At 43.0% G+C, this 19,292-nt stretch overlaps 1 protein-coding gene across 3 annotated transcripts in view; it reads left to right on the top strand.

Moving 5' to 3' along the window:
* The first annotated feature begins 4,542 nt into the window (after positions 1-4,542).
* ARHGAP26 (Rho GTPase activating protein 26) overlaps positions 4,543-19,292 on the top strand; it is a 285,303-nt gene continuing 270,553 nt past the window's right edge. For all 3 annotated transcript variants that reach the window (XM_058171506.1, XM_058171507.1, XM_058171508.1), the window contains exon 1: positions 4,543-5,410. In XM_058171506.1, the coding sequence (XP_058027489.1) occupies positions 5,257-5,410 (154 nt within the window). In that variant the 5' untranslated portion in view covers positions 4,543-5,256. The remainder of the gene's footprint in view (positions 5,411-19,292) is intronic.

A 19,292-nucleotide genomic window follows, 5' to 3' on the forward strand; every position in this document is an offset into this window, starting at 1 on the left:
TTTCTCTAAGTATTCCTATACAAGTATGTATTCAGGATTGTGATTCTATTATTGAATACTGTTCATTGAACAAAGACAATCATGGGAAACAAAGTTTTATGAATGTGGCCTGATATTTCCTTTATCAAGGTGTTTGTTGTCTAATAGCCTGGAAGGATTGGCTGACGTTTTATCCATAAAAGCTAATGACTGGAGTTCCTCACCTGATACAGGTAGTCCTCAACTTACAACCATTTGTTTAAGAAGTTACAATGGCATAGGAAAAAATGACTTATCACCATTGTTCACACTTATTGCTGCACCCCCATGGCCACATGATTAAAATGCCGACACTTGGCAACTGATTCATATTTATGATGGTTGCAGTGTCCTGGAGTCATGTGATCACTTTCTGCAACCTTCTGGCAAGGAAAGTATAATGGCAAAGCCAGATTCACTTAACAACTGTGTGACTAACTTAACAGCTGCAGTGGTTCACTTAACAACTGTGGCAAGAAAGGTCGTAAAACGGGGCAAAACTCACTTAACAACAATCTCCCTAAGCAATGGAAATTTGGTGCTCAATTGTGGCTGTAAGTCGAGGACTACCTGTAGTATTTCTTGTATCTGAAATACAATAACAACCTGGTGAAAAGAGTAAGACACTGAAAGAGGGAACAAACGTTTAACAGGATATGGAAGAGATGAAGAGCTCATCTGCACATCCTGATTGTTCCAGTATCACTATTTCTCAAGGACAAGAATGCAGAGTATAACCCTCATCCTGCCTCACCCCACTTTGAAGGCATCTTCCACCCATTGTCTCTTGCTCAACATCAGAAGTACTGCTTTCTGATTTCTGCAGTACATGCACTGCTGTGCAAAAAACTGAATTTTTCCCCCCTCCTGGTAGACTTATGAAAGGATGGGTCTTTTTCATGTTTTGTTTTGTTTTGTTTTGTTTTTGTTTTAAAGGTTCACCATAGAATGAAGGAAGGTGAAACTTCTTTTTAAACCAATTGAAATTAAGAAGAATTCTGCAAGTTTCCTCTTCTTCAACCACAACAATACACGAGCAAACAATAGATACAAACTCAAGGTAAGCCGCTCCAAACTCGATTGCAGAAAACATGACTTCAGCAATAGAGTGGTCAATGCCTGGAATGCACTACCTGACTTTGTGGTTTCTTCCCCAAACCTCCAAAACTTTAACCTTAAACTGTCTACTGTTGACCTCACCCCATTCCTAAGAGGTCTGTAAGGGAGCGTGTATAAGCGCACCATCGTGCCTACCGTCCCTGTCCTAATGTCCCTTTTTACTCGAATCCTTTTCGTGTATTCAAATCATGTTTATACTTATATCCAGTGGTGGGATTCAGCCAGTTTGCACCTATTTGGGAGAACCGGTTGTTAACTTCCTAATCAGCTCGGAGAATTGGTTGTTGGAAGAAATCTTATTTTGTGTTTTTTTTTCACTTTACAGGTCTAATCCTGTAAGGAAGGAAACATTCTGGTGTTGTTTCTAGACTAATCTTTATGGCCCTGCTTACAGAAACTGCCTCTCTGGTTCACCCTTATTACATTGTAACAGCTAAGGAGAAGCACCCATCGACGTGAGTGACGTTGAGTTGGTCACATGACCACACAGTCACACGACCACCGAGCCACGCCTACCCAGCTGGTCATTAAATTAAATTAAACTGGTTGTTAAATTATTTGAATCCCACCACTGCTTATATCTATAATCTTATATATGCTTGACAAATAAATAAATGACAGGAAAACTGATGCTCTACCAACACCGCCTCTCTCTCAGTGGCTGCGTCAGATGGGAGGGTGTCGATTAAAAGGGGGAGGAGTCCACAAAGGAGGCTCCTTCAAAAGGATATCAATATCATGTCTTAAAAAATACGACTGAAGAAAGTGTGATTTATAACATTAAAAATGATACTATTTCCCTGCTGGTTATAGAATAGAATAGAATAGAATAGAATTTTATTGGCCAAGTGTGATTGGACACACAAGGAATTTGTCTTGGTGCATATGCTCTCAGTGTACATAAAAGAAAAGATACGTTCATCAAGGTACAACATTTACAACACAATTGATGGTCAATATATCAATATAAATCATAAGGATTGCCAGCAACAAGTTATAGTCATACAGTCATACTTGGAAAGAGATTGGTGATGGGAACTATGAGAAGATTAATAGTAATGCAGATTCAGTAAATAGTCTGACAGTATTGATGGAATTATTTGTTTAGCAGAGTGATGGCCTTCGGGAAAAAACTGTTCTTGTGTCTAGTTGTTCTGATGTGCAGTGCTCTATAGCGTCGTTTTGAGGGTAGTAGTTGAAACAGTTTATGTCCAGGATGCGAGGGGTCTGTAAATATTTTCATGGCCCTCTTCTTGATTCGTGCAGTATACAGGTCCTCAATGGAAGGCAGGTTGGTAGCAATTATTTATATTTATATTTTATATATTTATATATTTTATATTTTATATATATATATCAAATATATATTTTATATATAAAATATTATATATAAATAAATTATAAATTATAAATTATAATTTATAAATTATAAATTATATATACATTTTATATATAAAATATATATTTTATATATTTATATTTTTTATATTTTATATATATAAATATAAATATTTATATTTATATTTATATAGTGCATAATAGCCTATTACCCTGTTATTGTCTGTTTCAGTATTACTGCATTCCTATCTGGAATTTTTACTTCTTTCAGGATATTTTAAGTTGTTGGCCTTAGTCAAAGAAAAATTAAAAATATAAAAATGCCGAAACTACTCCAATTCCATTCTAAGGAAAGTCAAACCTTCAGTTCACCTTGTCTTGTCGTTGTTCAGACTTTACAGAACTATTCTAAATCATTTAAATGAAATGGCCTGTGAGCAAATTTGTAAGATGAAATGTCTCAAGGAATGCACTTGACTATGTCCCTCTTTTATTAATTAGCATGTTTTGCTGGACAGCAAAGAAATATTTGTCCTGTGACTCCAATTCAAATAGCTTCTTCTCCAAATCTTGGGAACTGTCTCTTAATTTGCTGTCAATTTAAATGTCTTCAGAACTAACGTGATCTAAAATTTTGCTGTCAATTTAATGCTCTTTAGAATTAACGTGATCTAAAATTTTGATTCAGAAGTCTTCCAGAAGGGCAGGAATAATGTCTAAAGTCCATAAAATTGGTCATGCGATATGTTTTGGGAAAAAAAATAAACGGCAATTCATCTACCAAACTATGAATATTGAAGTGAAAAAGGCATGACTTGTAATTAGCTTCTTTCAGATGAATCAAGATCATATACAGTATGTACAAAGGAAGAATCAGAGGTGGGTTTCAGCAGGTTCTGACAGGTTCTGGAGAACCGGTGACTGAAATTTTGAGTAGTTTGGAGAACCAGTAAAACCACCTTTGACTGGCCCACCCCATCTATTCTCTGCCTCCTGAGTCCCAGCTGATCGGGAGGGAATGGGGATTTTGCAGTAACCTTCCACTGAAGTGGGGAGGGGATGGAAATTTTACAGTATCCTGCCACGCCCACCAAGCCAAGCCACGCCCACAGAACCGGTAGTAAAAAATTGACTCCCAAAGAGAGAATCTCTTTGGAATCAGGCTCAGTTCTTGCTGATTTCATGACCATGTCTGTCTTAGGATATTTTTTGAGAGAGAGAGAGAGAGAGGGAAGAACCCTAGTTTTGCTATTGTCTTATTTCCACCTTAGCTCTTGTCAATGCTCTCCCCACCCAAGCGCTAACCAAGGTTTAGGCTCCTGTCCAGCTTTTCAAATCGGCAGAGGGCAAGATAGGAGGAAGGTAATAGGTAGGCACAAATTCATTTCGTTTTCTCTGCAGACGGCAGGAATCGCATGCTTGTAAAAGACCGAAAAATAATTTGAGCCTCAAAAGCAGGCAAGCCAGCCAGGCTGTGAGCGTACAAAAGGGGAACCTCATTTGCGGAGAGGAAGGCGGAAAGGATCCCTTTTATGAAAAGAACTGTTGTTTCCTTATGCCAAGGCCAGCGTGAAGGTGATTCCCTCACTGTAGCCTCTTAAAAGGATCGCCGCGGGTGCATATTCTCCCTTTCCCTCCTTCCGTCTCCAAGCGTAGCTCCCGGGTGCATCGATTCGCTGTAAGGTGGTTTCTCCTTCAGCCTGCACTGCAGCAACAGGTTTACCAGAAACGCCCTTGAGCAACCCAGCCTTCGACACTCCTTCCCCCCCCCCATCGCCCCCATTCCGGAGGGTATGTCTTTAAGAGGGCGGGAAAGGAGGGGTGGGGGATTAGCTCCATGCGGTTTGACATACCTCTGGCCACGCCCCCTCCGCCCCCCCCCCCCCCCGGCCGTCATAGCCGGTCTCGTCTTCGCAGGGAATCTTTCTTTGCTTCCCTCCTCCTTGCTCCATGAGCCGTCCGGCTTCTGATTGGCTTCCGCTGGTGCAAGAGGCGGGGTCGCGTCTGGGCCGGGGGAGGGACCACCACCACCAAAAAAAAAAAAAAAAGCACTCTCTCTTTCCACAGCGTTCCAACGGGCAGAGCTGTAGGAAAACGATCGCTGGCGTTCCAATGGGGGAAGCGCAGAGGGTCCCGGTGGATCCCGGATGCCGTCGGAGGTGCCTGTGCTGAGCTGAAAGATCTGACGGCTTCTGCATCGGGAGGCCCTGCGGGGGGCAAAGCGCGCGGGGTAGGTTTCTCAAGGCTGCGGCAGCCAGCAACTGCAACGTAGACCCGGCGAAGAGCTGTGGAGGTTCCGGCAACAGCCGCGACCGCACCGCCCCCCGAGTTTGCAGCGTGTTTGGAAAATGTGGCCGCGAGCAGCGGTCCTCCGGCAGCGGTAGCGTTTGCTGCTCGGGCAAACGCCGTTTCCCTCCTTCGGACGGCTTCGGTCCTCTCGCCCTGGCGTGGGTGCAAGCAGCCCTCGGTGCAAGAGCTTCCTTAAGACCCTTTTTCCGCCTGCTTCCAGAGTTGACAACATTGGCTTCCTGATGTCTGCGGATCCCGAGCAGCGTAAAAACGGCTCTCTTGGAGGCTAATTCTATTTTATTTTATTTTTTTTTGCATTTTGCTGGATACATTTCTCAACGTTGATGGTGGTTCTGCCCTTGCGATTTAAGGTGCTTGCTTTTTTTTCCTTTTTTTTTTTTTTAAAGGAAAGGTTTTCCCTTCCTGGACGTTTCTCTTCCAGCTGATTTGCTTTTCGCCGTAAGCCTGGCTTTGGACGGACTCTGGGAAATCATGGGGCTGCCTGCCTTGGAGTTTAGTGACTGCTGTTTGGACAGCCCCCAGTTCCGAGAAAGGCTAAAGTCTCACGAAGCTGAGCTGGACAAGACCAACAAGTTCATCAAGGAGCTGATCAAGGATGGAAAGGCACTCATTGTGGCCCTTAAAAGTGAGTGGCAGGTTGTCTGCGAATCTGTATTAGGTGTGGTGGTAACTGAAACCTTGGTTTAAAGCAGGGGTCCCCAACTTCGGCAACTTTAAGCCTGGTGGACTTCAACTCCCAGAATTCCCCAGCCAGCTTTGCTTCTATAAAGAGCTATTTTAAAAGTTAAATGGGCTAAATAAGTCTTATCTGTCTCATGTGATATTTGTGTTTAATTGTCATTGTCAAAGTTGCCAAGGTTGGAGACCCCTGGTTTAAAGGACACCTTGGATCCAGTCGGACATTATTGGGATTAGAAGAATTTGTGCAGCCTTACCTGGGAAAACAAACATGGGTGGGGAACCACACACGCATGCAAGCATGGAGCGATTGAGTAGAAAGTGTAAGATGGGAAAAAAACAAACAAACCCTGGCAGTTTAATACTGTATGACGGTGTAATTGTAGCAAGGGAGTTTATGGTCCACTAATTCATGAATACGTTTTTCTTAGCACCAAAGGTACACAGAGGTCAGAGAAAGTTGCATTGGGTCAAAAGCCTGAGAGTAGATTGTCAGGCTTTTACCTTGAGGGTAGTTTGCAGACCTACTTGCTATCTGTCACTTCCTTGTCGGTAACTCAGCGATTATTTATGAAAAGGAAAGGGCCTTGGTGTAAATCATTTCTCACCAAGAGCTGAGTTTGTAGGTTGGATTGTTTTGCTTAAGCAATTGCTTTTATAGTATTGCAATCTTTGCTGCTTAGTAGAGGTGCCTCTCCCATTTACAGTCATGTCATTACAAAATGTTATTGAGGAATGGAGGAAGAAGCCCTAGGAAAATACACTACACCCTGTCAGTATTTGGATTTTCTACCAAAATCATTCAGTTATTCTCTTGGCCAGTGTTGCTACTGAATTGCTAAAGATAGGAAGCAGAACAATAACTTCATGATTTAAATCATTTGACTTCTTAACAAATTGTTACTGAGGAAAGGAGGCTAAGGGGTTGTGCTGTCCTTTGCTACTGGTGTGAAAATGTGCATTTTGTTTCCTCAAGAGTACTTCCTGCAGTTGAAGTGATAACTCAGCCCTGATTGCCAAACATTTGAACTAAAATAAGTTTTGCTGTGACTTTTCCCCTTTCTCTTTAAAAAAATCTATTAAAATTTATTTATTTTATTTGGAGAGACAAAGTTATGTGTAGGTTTGAAAAAATAAATTAAAAAGGTATCTTATTTATTCCGCAGAGCTGATAAGCTGTGTATGTGTATGTATGTGAGAAAGAGTGTTCTATGTCCTGCTGTATTTGCGTTTCACTTTTTAGTAAGCCAAAGGCAAATAACTTTTTCTTTATGTACATTGAGAGCATATGCACCAAGACAAATTCCTTGTGTGTCAAATCACACTTGGCCAATAAAATTCTATTCTATAAAGAGCTATTTTAAAAGTTAAATGGGCTAAATAAGTCTTATCTGTCTCATGTGATATTTGTGTTTAATTGTCATTGATGATGGATAATACTTTGCCTTCTTGGGTATGGATCGCTACCTAAAGCTTTTGTATAGAAGGTCAAGTGATGAATTTTTCCTTTGTAGTAAAGCCTGATTTGGTCTTGTGTGGCATTAAGCTGACACATTGAAGCCTCCTAGACTCAACACATACCTCATTAAGTTCTAAGAGATTTAAGGCTAGCAAAATCCTCAATGTTGGAAAGGTGTCCCAAAGTTTTAAAAGTGAGAGTTAGCGCATGAATCACTTTACAGAGAGGCTGGCAAGAATATTTGCTATATAATGGTCTGTAGTCCATTAAGGGAGTGGGTATCATGTTTATTTCTAAACAAATTACCAATACTTAGGTGGTGTTGACAATGTGACAAGTGCCAATAACTTGTCATATAGTAGGATAAGACAACTTAATGGTTGGAGATCAACACCCATATGGAGTACAGTAAGCTGCCTAGAAAATAGGGGCGTGTAAGACCAAATTGTGGTTGCCTAGCCATACTATAATTTCATTCCCTTTGCTTTCTCTCAAAACTGTCTGAGATAGATTATATTGAGAGAAGGTGATTGGATAAAGTTAACCAATGAGTATCACTGTAAGCGAAGATTGGAACCTGACTCTTTCCAATCCAGTATATAGTACTGTGAGGGCGCGATAACTCGATGGTTAAAGACACTTAGCTTGTCAACTGGCAGCCTGGGTTCAAGATCCAAGCTCAGCACGATGGTGTGAATTCCCGTCACTTACCCAAGTTCCTGTCCACCCAGCACATGGGCGTCAAACTTGATTGTGTCACGGGACGTATCCCAACATTTTTTGCCTCTGCGGAACTGGGGTGGGTGTGGCCTGCATACGATGCGTCTGGCCTGTGGGTCACCAGTTTAACACCCCTGACCTAGCAGATCAAAAGCAGGCAAATGCAAGTAGATTAATACGTACCACTTTAGTGGAAAGGTAACAGCATTCCGTGAACTTCAGCTATAGTCATGTTGGCCACATGACCACGGAAACGTCTCTGGACAGCACTGACTCCTCAGCTAAGAAACAGAGAGGAGCACCACCCTGTAGAGTTGGACATGGGAAACCTTTACCTTTACCTTGATATAATATTCTACTGGATTTGACTGCATTCTAGGTATTTTTTTCCTGATTTTATTCTGTATAGTGGCACTGTACATCCTACCCTTAATGTTTGAACAGTTTCATAAATGGGAGAAAAACAGAAGGATGTTTGTATTTAACTTGTACTTCAAGATTTGCTACCTACGCATGGAGCAGGATCAAAGTGTGACTCAGGAGAGTTTCTCTATACATCAGGTGGCCCTTTTGGGCCTACTGTTTGCATGTGGTGTGTGCTTTGCTTATATTGCTGCATTTATTGAAGTCCCATGGAGCTCTACCTTTTCTCATTTCTGTGGACAGTATGGTTGTCTTACAGCAGCTATCTTCCATGTTGGCCAAGAAGGCTGTGTAAATCCTTTGAAAGAGATGTTATGCACAGAAGCTTGTTCAAGGCATCGTTTTTGAATATGCTGAAGCAGCTGCATCTTTTTCCTGGTTCACACCGCTGCCTAGCAAGCTGCTCCTGCTGTGTTTGCAGGCATGCCCACGAATAGCCACGGCTCCTGTGCAGTCTGAAGCTTTTTTTTGTTTGAAGGCTTGATATATCCCTGGCTGATAGAATTTGCTTTAGCATCTTCTATCTGTGTCTGAAAAACATGTTATACAACATGTAGTAGCTGTCTAAAAATATAACGAAGATGTCAAGTTGTCTGTTTAGGACATGTGCATGTGTAACTCTTTGCCGTAGTGATTTTACTATCTACGTTGGACCAACCTTATTGATGTATTAGTATATTCATTATGAATTGGTTGAGTTAACTGTGATTTTGTATGACTTAGATCAGGGATGTCAAACTCAAGGCCTGGGGGCCAGATTCGGCCTGCGGGGTGTTTAGATCTGGCCTGCAGGGCTGCTCTGGAAACAGCGAAGGACTGGCCCGTAGTGCCGCTGCCAGTGAAAACAGAATTTGGGAGGGCTGTGTGCGGCCCTCCTGAGCTCCATTTTTGCTGGCAGAAGGTTGCAGGAGGCTGTCCCAGCTGAAAATAGAGCTCAGGAGCCCGTTTTCACTGGCAGAGCGCTCGGGCCACCACAGGACCCCCCAACACAAGTCACGTTGTGCTGGCCACACCCACCATGGCCAGCCCCCCCCCAAATACGGCCCTGAATGAAACTGAGTTTGACACCTCTGACTTTGATGGTTGGTAGTGTAATAAGCGCAGCAAATAAATACGAGAACATACTTGTAATCAAACTTTCATTGTAATTGCAAGAAGGAGTTCCAAAATGTTCACTTCTATTTTAAGTTAATCTCACTGTAGTATTGCAAGTCTCTCGATAAACAGTGATTAAACTGAAACATGTCAAATGTTAAAGTATTGTTTATGTATTACATGTATAACCTGATTTTGCTTTGGGAAATTGAGGCAACATGTAGTATCCTTCCTCTCCCCCCCTTTTTATTTTTTATTTTAATATTTGCAGTATCTCTGTGAGAAAGGTTAGGTTGAAAAAGAATGACTGACTTAAAGTCATCCAGTAAACCACACAATAATAGAGTTTTTAAACTTGGCCCTACATTCCATGTTAAACCAAGTGCAGTTTAGGGCCTGAATAGTACATTAAATTGTGGATGCAGTGGCTTAGTGGCTAAGATGCTGAGCTTGTTGATCGAAAGGTTGGCAGTTCAGCAGTTTGAATCCCTAATGCCGCTTAACGGGGTGAGCTCCCGTGACTTGTCCCAGCTTCTGCCAACCTAGCAGTTCGAAAGCACGTAAAAAATGCAAGTAGAAAAATAGGGACCACCTTTGGTGGGAAGGTAACAGCGTTCCATGCAACTTTGATGTTGAGTCATGCTGGCCACATGACCACGGAGACATCTTCGGACAGCGCTGGCTCTTCGGCTTTGAAACGGAGATGAGCACCGCCACCTAGAGTTGGGAACGACTAGCACATATGTGTGAGGGGAATCTTTACCTTTACCTTTTTAATCTGAAAAAATAAGCTTCTTCTGCTTTTTTTTTGCGCTTGCAGGGAGGGAGATAAGCAGTGTTGACTGTTGTAGGCTTTGATGGCAAGTATCTGTTGGGCAGTGTTATGCTTAAGAGTTGAATTGTTAACAAAATATGTGTTGAATTTTTTTTATTATTGAACAGGAATCGTAAGAAATAATCTGTAAACCATATGAGATTTTGTGATGATGGTAAATAGTATTATAGAGTAGCATAAATGGTTAAATAAGATGACCTCACACAAGGTTTCTGTTGTCAGTTCAGTATTAGAAAATAATAGATGTGGTCAACATATTTTGAGGCTGAAACCTTCTGACCTTGCAGAGTCTCATTTTTGGATTGGGATACTTTGAGATTGGATTGCACATCTCCAGCTGAGAAGTACTGTGGCTAGATGGCAGCATTATTTTAGAATGTCAGCCATCATGAGCAAGTTGGTCAGAACTAGAAAATATTGCACATGTATTTTTTTATCTGGCAAAAATGGATAATGCTTCAATTTGAAAATCCAGAACATTCCCAATCATGGCAGTTTGATGATGTGTGGACTTCAACTCCCAGAGTTGGCTGGAGAATTATGCTGGCCAGGGAACTCTGGGAGTTGAAGTTCACACATCTTCAGGCTGCCAGAAAGATTGAGAAACACTGATCCAAGAAGATAAGGGGCAGGTGGATGGCTGCAGTTGGAGACGTGGTGTGAGAAATACCATTGCCATGAATCACTCTTCAGAGAATGGCTTGGCAGCTCAGCAGTTCTCTTATACCATCTATGCTTCTTGGGAAGCAACTTTGTCAGAGTGTTTTTTATTTCATTTTAACCTTTTTGTTTTGGACCCTGCCTAACTGTACTACATGAATCTTTCTTCCCTCTCAGCTGGGGTTCCTTTGGGACAAGATGTTGTGTTGACAGATACAAAGATGCTGCCACGTGATATGATACTGCCTTCCCACTTCCCACCAGTTTGAGAGTGTTGCATGCCTTAACTTATTTTTATCTCCATTTACATGCATTGCATTGCTCATCCCAAATGAAGGCAGCTGGCTAGACTATTCGTGGCCTGTATATCTTGGGGTTGCAGTTACAAGATTTCTCAGGCGTGTGCAGCTGCAGCTGTGAATTTTCATGTATGACCCTTCCTCCCACCTACAGGTCAAGCTGCACTTTGAAATCCCTTCATTGAGCTACTAATCAGAATCTCCTTTGAATTTGTCCTTTTGATATTTTTTGAATTTTGGTAAATATGGCCAGGAAATAGTGGTGATGATGGGAAGCTTTGGGTATATTTGTATGGGAGTGAAAATCAAGAATCAAAGGATATAACATAATTTAAATCAGATTTCAGCCACTCTCTTACTAGTATCTGATCAGCTAAATGCTGTTTATTACTTGATTTGCATGCCCAGAATTTCCTTTCTTTAGGTTCTGACCTGTAGTAAGGTCAAGAATGGGTAGGTGAGATAATTATGGTTATTCTCAACCTATGTAACTTTTGAGATGACATGATCTAATCCCCACACAGATAGCATAGCATCCCAAATTAGTTTCACCTAGAGAAATTTGCATGAAACTCCAGAAAGGAGCTATAGTATGTTTGGAAAAAGACCATTACATATACAGTAAATTTTACTTTGATCATTTCTGTCATTATTAATTACCTCACACTTTTATTAACAATTATCAAACCATAATTCTGCTACCAACAGCTGCTATACAGTGTATTCAGGCTTGAATGAACTTTATGTTCTATGGTTATTATGACATTCTTGTAAAATAAAGCGGCAAAGAGGACAAAGCAGATATGATTTCACTTTTTTAATGCTTAAGTGCATTAATAAATATCTTGATTCTCTCATGCGGTTTGCTCATTACAGTATGCCTAAGAAAAAATATTGTGGTTAAATTAATAACTGTAGCCATTTGAGTTTGTGTGTGTGCATAAAACAAAATATAGTATAATAAAAATGGATGTTTCAGTAACAGGAAAGACATAAACGACAAATAAAAAGTAATATGTATATACCGTATATACTCGAGTATAAGCCGATCCGAATATAAGCCGAGGCACCTAATTTTACCACAAAAACTGGGAAAAACTATTGACTCGAGTATAAGCCGAGGGTGGGAAATGAGGCAGCTACTGGTCAATGTAAAAAATAAAGATAGAGCCAAGTAAAATAACATGAATATTTATTTGAACGAAAAACAATAAAAGTGCAAAAGGGGAAGGAGGATTCCCAGCTTTAGAAAATTTAGAACTACGCCTTTGGTATGACCTGAGCATAGCTCATAAAATTATCTGCTACAATGTACTTCCTATCAATGACTACTTCAGCTTCAACCACAACAATACACGAGAACACAATAGATTCAAACTTAAAGTGAACCTCTCAATCTAGATTGCAGAAAATGTGACTTCAGTAACAGAGTTGTTAATGCCTGGAATGTGCTACCTGACTCTGGTCTCTTCCCAAAATCCCCAAAGCCTTAACCAAAGACTATCTAGTATTGACCTCACCCCATTCCTAAGAGGTCTGTAAGGCGTGCATAAGAGCACCAGCGTGCCTACCGTCCCTGTCCTAATGTTCCCTTTAGTTGTATTCCTTTTATGTATTCAATTCATGCTTATATTTATATAATTATTTAATATGTATTTGACAAAATAAAATGAATGAATGAATGAATAGAATAGAATAGAATAGAATTTTTATTGGCTAAGTGTGATTGGACACACAAGGAATGAATGAATGAATGAATGAGTGAGTGAGTTACTTCAACAACATTGTCTCACAGAAATTGACAATACAACTGCAAGCATGAAAATGAGTCCTCCTTTAGCTTCCAAGGGACCAGGGTGCCTCTGAAGGTCAGTGCTCTAAGCACTAAGAACCCAGCACAAATCTAAGCCTGTATGCACACCAATAGTGAAAATACCCTGCACAGTGTCTCTTGGCAGAGAAGGTTAATTTTCATAGACGTTGGGGTGGCTCTTTTATTTTTTGGCAGGGCAATAAGGGTCTCTAATATCATTAAACCCAAGTGTGAGGAAAAGACAGCAGCTAAAATGTTAAGGCCAGTTGTGTGACCTTCTCCAATACAGTTGGCCTGGCTGTTTGCCAAAACTTAAAACACCCTCCATCCCCCTCCTGCTAAAGCTTCTTTCTTAAAACAATTGTGGTCTTTGCCTTTCATGTCGCTCAACCTTTCACCTGCCAGGTTCCTAGCCCTTCACCCTTGACCCACTGCTGTGTTTGCTTAGCATTGTGCCAATCGACTTTAGAAGTCTCTGTGTGTGTGTGTGTGTGTGTGTGTGAGAGAGAGAGAGAGAGAGAGAGAGAGGAGGGAGGAGGGAGTGCAAAGAGGAAGGAGGATTCCCAGCTCTAAACAAAGGGAAATCCCGGAATGCCAGCGAAGGCGGTGCTCGCGTTCCTCCTCCCTTGCTCAAAAGCCCCAATAACCTTCACCAGCAAGGCAGACCCCACGGGAAGGAAGGGGCAGGCTGACTCACGAGCATCTGGCTGAAGAGCAGCTGCTCCAGGTCGCCCAGCACGGTGAAGCACGGAGGAGAAGAAAGAATGAAAGAAGGGAGGAACGGCCCTCCTTCTCTCTCTCTCTCTTCCAGCGCCTGAACAGAAGGGGACTAGGCGCACACACACGCCCAGCTTCTGAAGCACGGAGGAGAAGAAAGAATGAAAGAAGGGAGGAACGGCCTCCTTCTCTCTCTCTCTCTCTCTTCCAGCGCCGCTGAACAGAAGGGGACTAGGCGCACACACGCCCAGCTTCTGAAGCACGGAGGAGAAGAAAGAATGAAAGAAGGGAGGAACGCCCTCCTTTCTCTCTCTCTCTCTTCCAGCGCCGCTGAACAGAAGGGGACTAGGCGCGCACACGCCCAGCTTCTGAAGCACGGAGGAGAAGAAAGAATGAAAGAAGGGAGGAACGCCCTCCTTTCTCTCTCTCTCTCTCTTCCAGCGCCATGAACAGAAGGGGACTAGGCGCACACACGCCCAGCTTCTGAAGCACGGAGGGAGAAGAAAGAATGAAAGAAGGGGAGGAACGGCCCCTCCTTTCTCTGTCTCTCTTCCAACGGGAAAACGCTCTTTCGCTTGCGGGGGAGAGGAGGGAGGGAGGGAGGGAGGTTGGCTTATTCAACCCTTCCCGGCTAGCCATCCAGCCCTTCCCAGGAGAAGGCGAGGAGTTTTGGGCGAGCGACCTTTTTGCTAGAAAGCGGCAGCGGCTGCCCCAACACCACCAGTTGGGGCGGGAGCCGGGTGAGCCGCAGTAACTCCCGCCAGACTATGCATTGGCGCGGGGAAGCCCTGGCGGTGCAGTCCTTCTCGGCTGAGGGAGGGAGGGTTTCCCCGACAGCTGGCTTCGCCGCCGCGAGAGCCACCCAAAGGCCAGAAGAAAGGTCATTCCATCGAGTAATGGGCGGCTCCTTCCTCTCCGCCTTACCCATGCTGTGCGAGCCCGGCTGGGCTGCAACCCCGCCGCTGCCGCTCCTTCCTCAGCCTCCGGGGCTCGCGCTCTAGCAGCCGCCAAGCTCAGGCGGACTCGGCAGCTCCCCATCAGCACTCGCACGCGCGATTCGGGCAGGAGGTCGGGCTCGCTCCGTGGCGGTGGCGGCGGCGGTGGCGGCAGCGGCGGAGGCGCCACCGCCACAGAGCGAGCCCGACTCCTCCTGCCCGAATCGCGCCGTGCAGTGCTGATGGGGAGCTGCCGAGTCCGGCCTGAGCTTGGCGGCTGCTAGAGCGCGAGGCCCGGAGGCTGAGGAAGGAGCGGCGGCGGGGTTGCAGCCAGCCGGGCTCGCACAGCATGGGTAAGGCGGAGAGGAAGGAGCCTTCGCCCATTACTCGATGGAATGACCTTTCTTCTGGCCTTTGGGTGGCTCGCGGCGAAGCTCGCGGTCGGGGAAACCCACCCTCCCTCAGCCGAGAAGGCTGGCGGCTCCCCTGCCCAGCCCTCTCACTGCACCACCAGGGCTTCCCCGCGCCAATGCACAGCCCGCCAAGTTTGCGCCGTCCGCCCACCAAACACGGGAATGGGGGCCGGCCTGGGGGCGACAAATCCCGCGAGACCTCGGCGGGCCCGCTCCCCGTCCCTCCCATGGGAGTCCGTTCGGTACCCCCTCCTGTGCGGGGTTCCCGAAGACGTAGACTCGAGTATAAGCCGAGGGGACGTTTTTCAGCACAAAAAACGTGCTGAAAAACTCGGCTTATACTCGAGTATATACGGTATATTGTTTTAAGCCAAGGACTTTTTGAGAACAAATTGATATTGTTATAAGCCCAGGTTTTTTGAGAACAAATTAATATAAATGTAATGGGTAAGGAACAGAGGTGGTATTCAGTAGGTTTTGATCAGTTCTGGAGAACTGGTAGTGGAAATTTTGAGTAGTTCGGAGAACCGGTAAATACCACCTCTGACTGGCCCCATCCCCATCTATTCTGTGTCTCCTGAGTCCCAGCTGATCAAGAGAAAATGGGGATTTTGCAGTAACCTTCCCCTGGAGTGGAGAGGGAATGGAGATTTTACAGTATCCTTCCCCTGCCATACCCACCAAGCCATGCCACGTTCACCAAGCCACAGAACGTAAATTTTTCTGAATCCTACCACTGGTAAGGAATATTATATTTTCAAGTTAATGCCTGTAATAAACAACTTTCCTTAAACACCTCTTTCTTCCAAGATTGTTTTCAAATCAATTCCCAATAAAATGAAGTTTAGCATGATTAACATGTAATAGACAATTTGCTTATTTAAAAAAAAGTCATGGTATTGCATTTGAATTAAGGGATATTATGCTTTATTAAGCTGTAATGCTTCATAATAAAAAGCAGACTTTTGAATAAGGGACACGCCATGTGGCAACATCTTTACATTCTTTTTTTCTTTTTTGTTTCCATTTATCATTTCCTTGATATTTCAAATGGCCTGTTCTTTGTCAACACGCATCCCTCTCTTCTTTTGCTTAGAACGGCATGTGTAAATTATTCAGGAGAATTTGCAAAGCTCTAGCTTCAAGTGAGATGCAAAATGAAATATGGATAGTGGGTGTGTAAGATTAATGGATATGACAAGTGACAGCAAAGAAAGAGTTTTTTAAAACAAACTTGATCAGTTTAAGGGCCACGTCAGACATTGTAAACTGGGCTTCGAAGCTTCTCCTTGTCAAAGAAATGTTGAGTCACATACACATATTGCATAATTTTTCTCAAGGACTTCTAAATCAGTTTGGAGAAGTTACCAGTTTAAAGAAATTAGCCAAAGCTGCTTTGCTCAGAGATGCCTATTTATGCAGCATATGGTGTCTATTGATCATCTTTTAAAATCTGCTACATAAAGGATCTGCAAGTGCCAATTTGACAACTTTCTTGTATGTCACTTTGTGTGCGTTGAACAGCTTGGAATTTGTTGAAAAGGAGAATAATAGCTTGGCTTGGCTTCTACCAAAAAATGCCACATTGGATGTTTGTCTAAAAATTACAGATCTGATATTGGCTCCAATGCTATGAGTTAACAGATTACCATCTTCTATCAATTAGTGTGATTCTACTAAATGACAAGTACTAAATGGCAAGTCCAAACAGTCTTCATCTCTTTTTTGTAGCTGTATAGTAAGCACTTGTCAATTAAAAATGGTTTTAAAAATTTTGTTCCACTTGGAAGGGTTTTACTTATGAATCTCTACCTCAGGGGTGAAATCCAGCAGGTTCTGACAGGTTCTGGAGAACCGGTAGTGGAAATTTTGAGCAGTTCGGAGAACCGGCAAATACCATCTCTGGCTGGCCACAGGAGTGGGGAGGGAATGGGGATTTTGCAGTATCTTTCCCCTGCCATGCCCACCAAGCCACGCCCATCAAGCCACACCACACCACGCCAACCAAGTCACGCTCACAGAATCAGTAGTAAAAAAAATTTGGATTTTACCACTGCTCTACCTGCATCAGACTTTTTGTGCTTTCTGAAATAACATACACTTTCTCTCTTTCTCTCTTTCTCTCCCTCCTTCCCAGAGGTTCTGTGAGATGGTCTAGGTCAGACGTGTCAAACTCACGTCATCACAGCAGCATCATGTGATGTATTGGGACTTCCCCCCCCTCTGCTAAACTGGGCATGGGTGTGGCCAGTGCATGATGGATCTGGCCCGCGGGCTGAGAGTTTGACCGCCCTGGTCTAGGTTGACAATTGGTAGCACTCTACAGTTCACTCAGATAAATTCATGGCTGAATTGGATTGACAGAATCCAGGTCTAATAACCATGTTAGTCTAAACATGGACCTCAGGAAAAAGTTTCCTGGCCAAACTAAGCCTAAAAAAGAAAGAGAAATGAGGTAGGAAAGTAATATGAGTATACCAGGTAAAGGAACAGAGCTAGTTTAAGAAAAGGAGTCAGACATTGTAGACAATAAAGAAGATGACCCTTGCAATGATACACCAGAGTCATTATGAAAGCAACAAAGAGAAAAAAATATGGATTAAGTTCAACCTCCCCAAGGGGGAGGGGGCACAGCACAATCAAACTTGCAAAATTCTGTTATTATAGTTACTCTGAAAAGTAGTTTTAGCCTTCTTGTATAGTTGATTTTTGATCTGGTCTACCTGATGGGACTGATATATACGGCTATAAAAAGGTGGGAAAAGGTTATAAGAAGTATTTTTGATACACAGCTATCTCTCTTTGCCATTAGAAGTTGTGGCTGTAAATATGGGATATAGCCATTCTTATCCTGTTGTTGGGTATAATGATCTGATAATGTAGATCGTTAAACAGGAAAGCAAAAACTGGGGTGAATCTGGCAACTCTATGGACATACAACATACCATACTCTTCAGTTTAATCCAAAGGGAGTCATGTTGCCTGTCAGTTAATTTCTGAGGTACATTGTTTCTTTAAGAGTTTAATTTTCAGACTTCCGGTATGGCTCCGCTTCGTGGAGAGCAGCTATGATTTAGCTGCTAACTCCCTAGTCAGTAAGAGCTGTCAGGACATCGTAAATCTGGGTCCGACAGCTTGGAATTCTCTCCTTCGGGCAAAGAAGGAAAGATGAGCATTCAGGTTTGAAGTTGAGACACCCTAATAAGCTTCAAAGGCTTACGGGGAGATCTCCTTCCATAGCCTGATAAGCTCCTGGCTGGGCGAGGCTTCTGCCTTTATGGCGGACAAACGAAGCATCCAATTTCCACGGCTGGAGTTGATTTATGATGGACTGTAACGTGGACGGAGCAGAAACTGGAGTTTTAACATTTGTTTGTAAGAAGACTGCAAGCCCCTGAGGATATATTTGCTGCGAAGATAGGAGAGAAGAAAGCAAATGGCGGTTTTGTGGAATGTGTATATTGAAAACGAAAGTTAAAGAAATGCTTACTAACAGCTAGTGTCGAAATAGAAGATATATAGGAATGATTAAATGGAAGAAACGAGAATCTTATGATTTATATTTTTTCTTCTTCTTTGGGATTATAGTGATTTAGAAGAAAAGTTTTTTGAATTTTTCTTTTTGAATTTTTTTCTTCTTCTTCTTGGTCCATTATCAATATATATATATATATATATATATATATATATATATATATATATATATATGTAGGTCTTTGGTTATTCGGGTTTTCTCCCGCGTAAAATTGGAAGTGTCTTGGCGACGTTTCGACGAAGTCTCATTCGTCATCTTCAGGCTTCAGCTTCGTGCTTCTGGGAGCAATGTGTGATTGCAGCTGTTTCTTCCTTTTTAACTGCTAGTGGGGGTTTGAACTGATTGGGTGGGAGCTTGGCTGTGCTCTGATTGGATGTGGGGGTTTTTGTGCTCTGATTGGATGGGGGTGTGTCCTGTTTGGGTGGGGGCTTGGTTGTGCTCAAATTAATCTGAGTTGCAGGGGGATCTGAGCTGGTGAGCTGCACCTAGAAAAAACCACTAGATCCAAAATAAAAGCCTCCCCCATCAGCGAAGAAATCCAACAAAGAATCATTCCCAGAGAGAAATCATCCAGATGCCCTAAGCTCTACGGCCTCCCCAAGATACACAAAGAAGGAACCCCACTCAGACCCATAGTCAGCTCCATAGGCTCACCTCTACAAAACCTAGCCAAATTTCTCGCCAAACAACTACAGCCCTATGCAGAATCCATCGCCTCACACGTAAAAAACTCATTCCAGTTCATAGAGATCATAAAGAAACAAAACTTACAGCCCAGCGACCTACTCGTGAGCTTTGATGTCATATCCCTCTTCACCCAAGTGCCAATCAAAGAAGCCTTGACAGCTATCCAAAACAAATATAACCCCTCCAAGCACATCCTAGATCTGACCAACCACTGCCTATCCAACACATACTTCATCTA

This window comes from Ahaetulla prasina, chromosome 2 (genome assembly GCF_028640845.1).
Source record: "Ahaetulla prasina isolate Xishuangbanna chromosome 2, ASM2864084v1, whole genome shotgun sequence".
Classification (NCBI taxonomy): domain Eukaryota; kingdom Metazoa; phylum Chordata; class Lepidosauria; order Squamata; family Colubridae; genus Ahaetulla; species Ahaetulla prasina.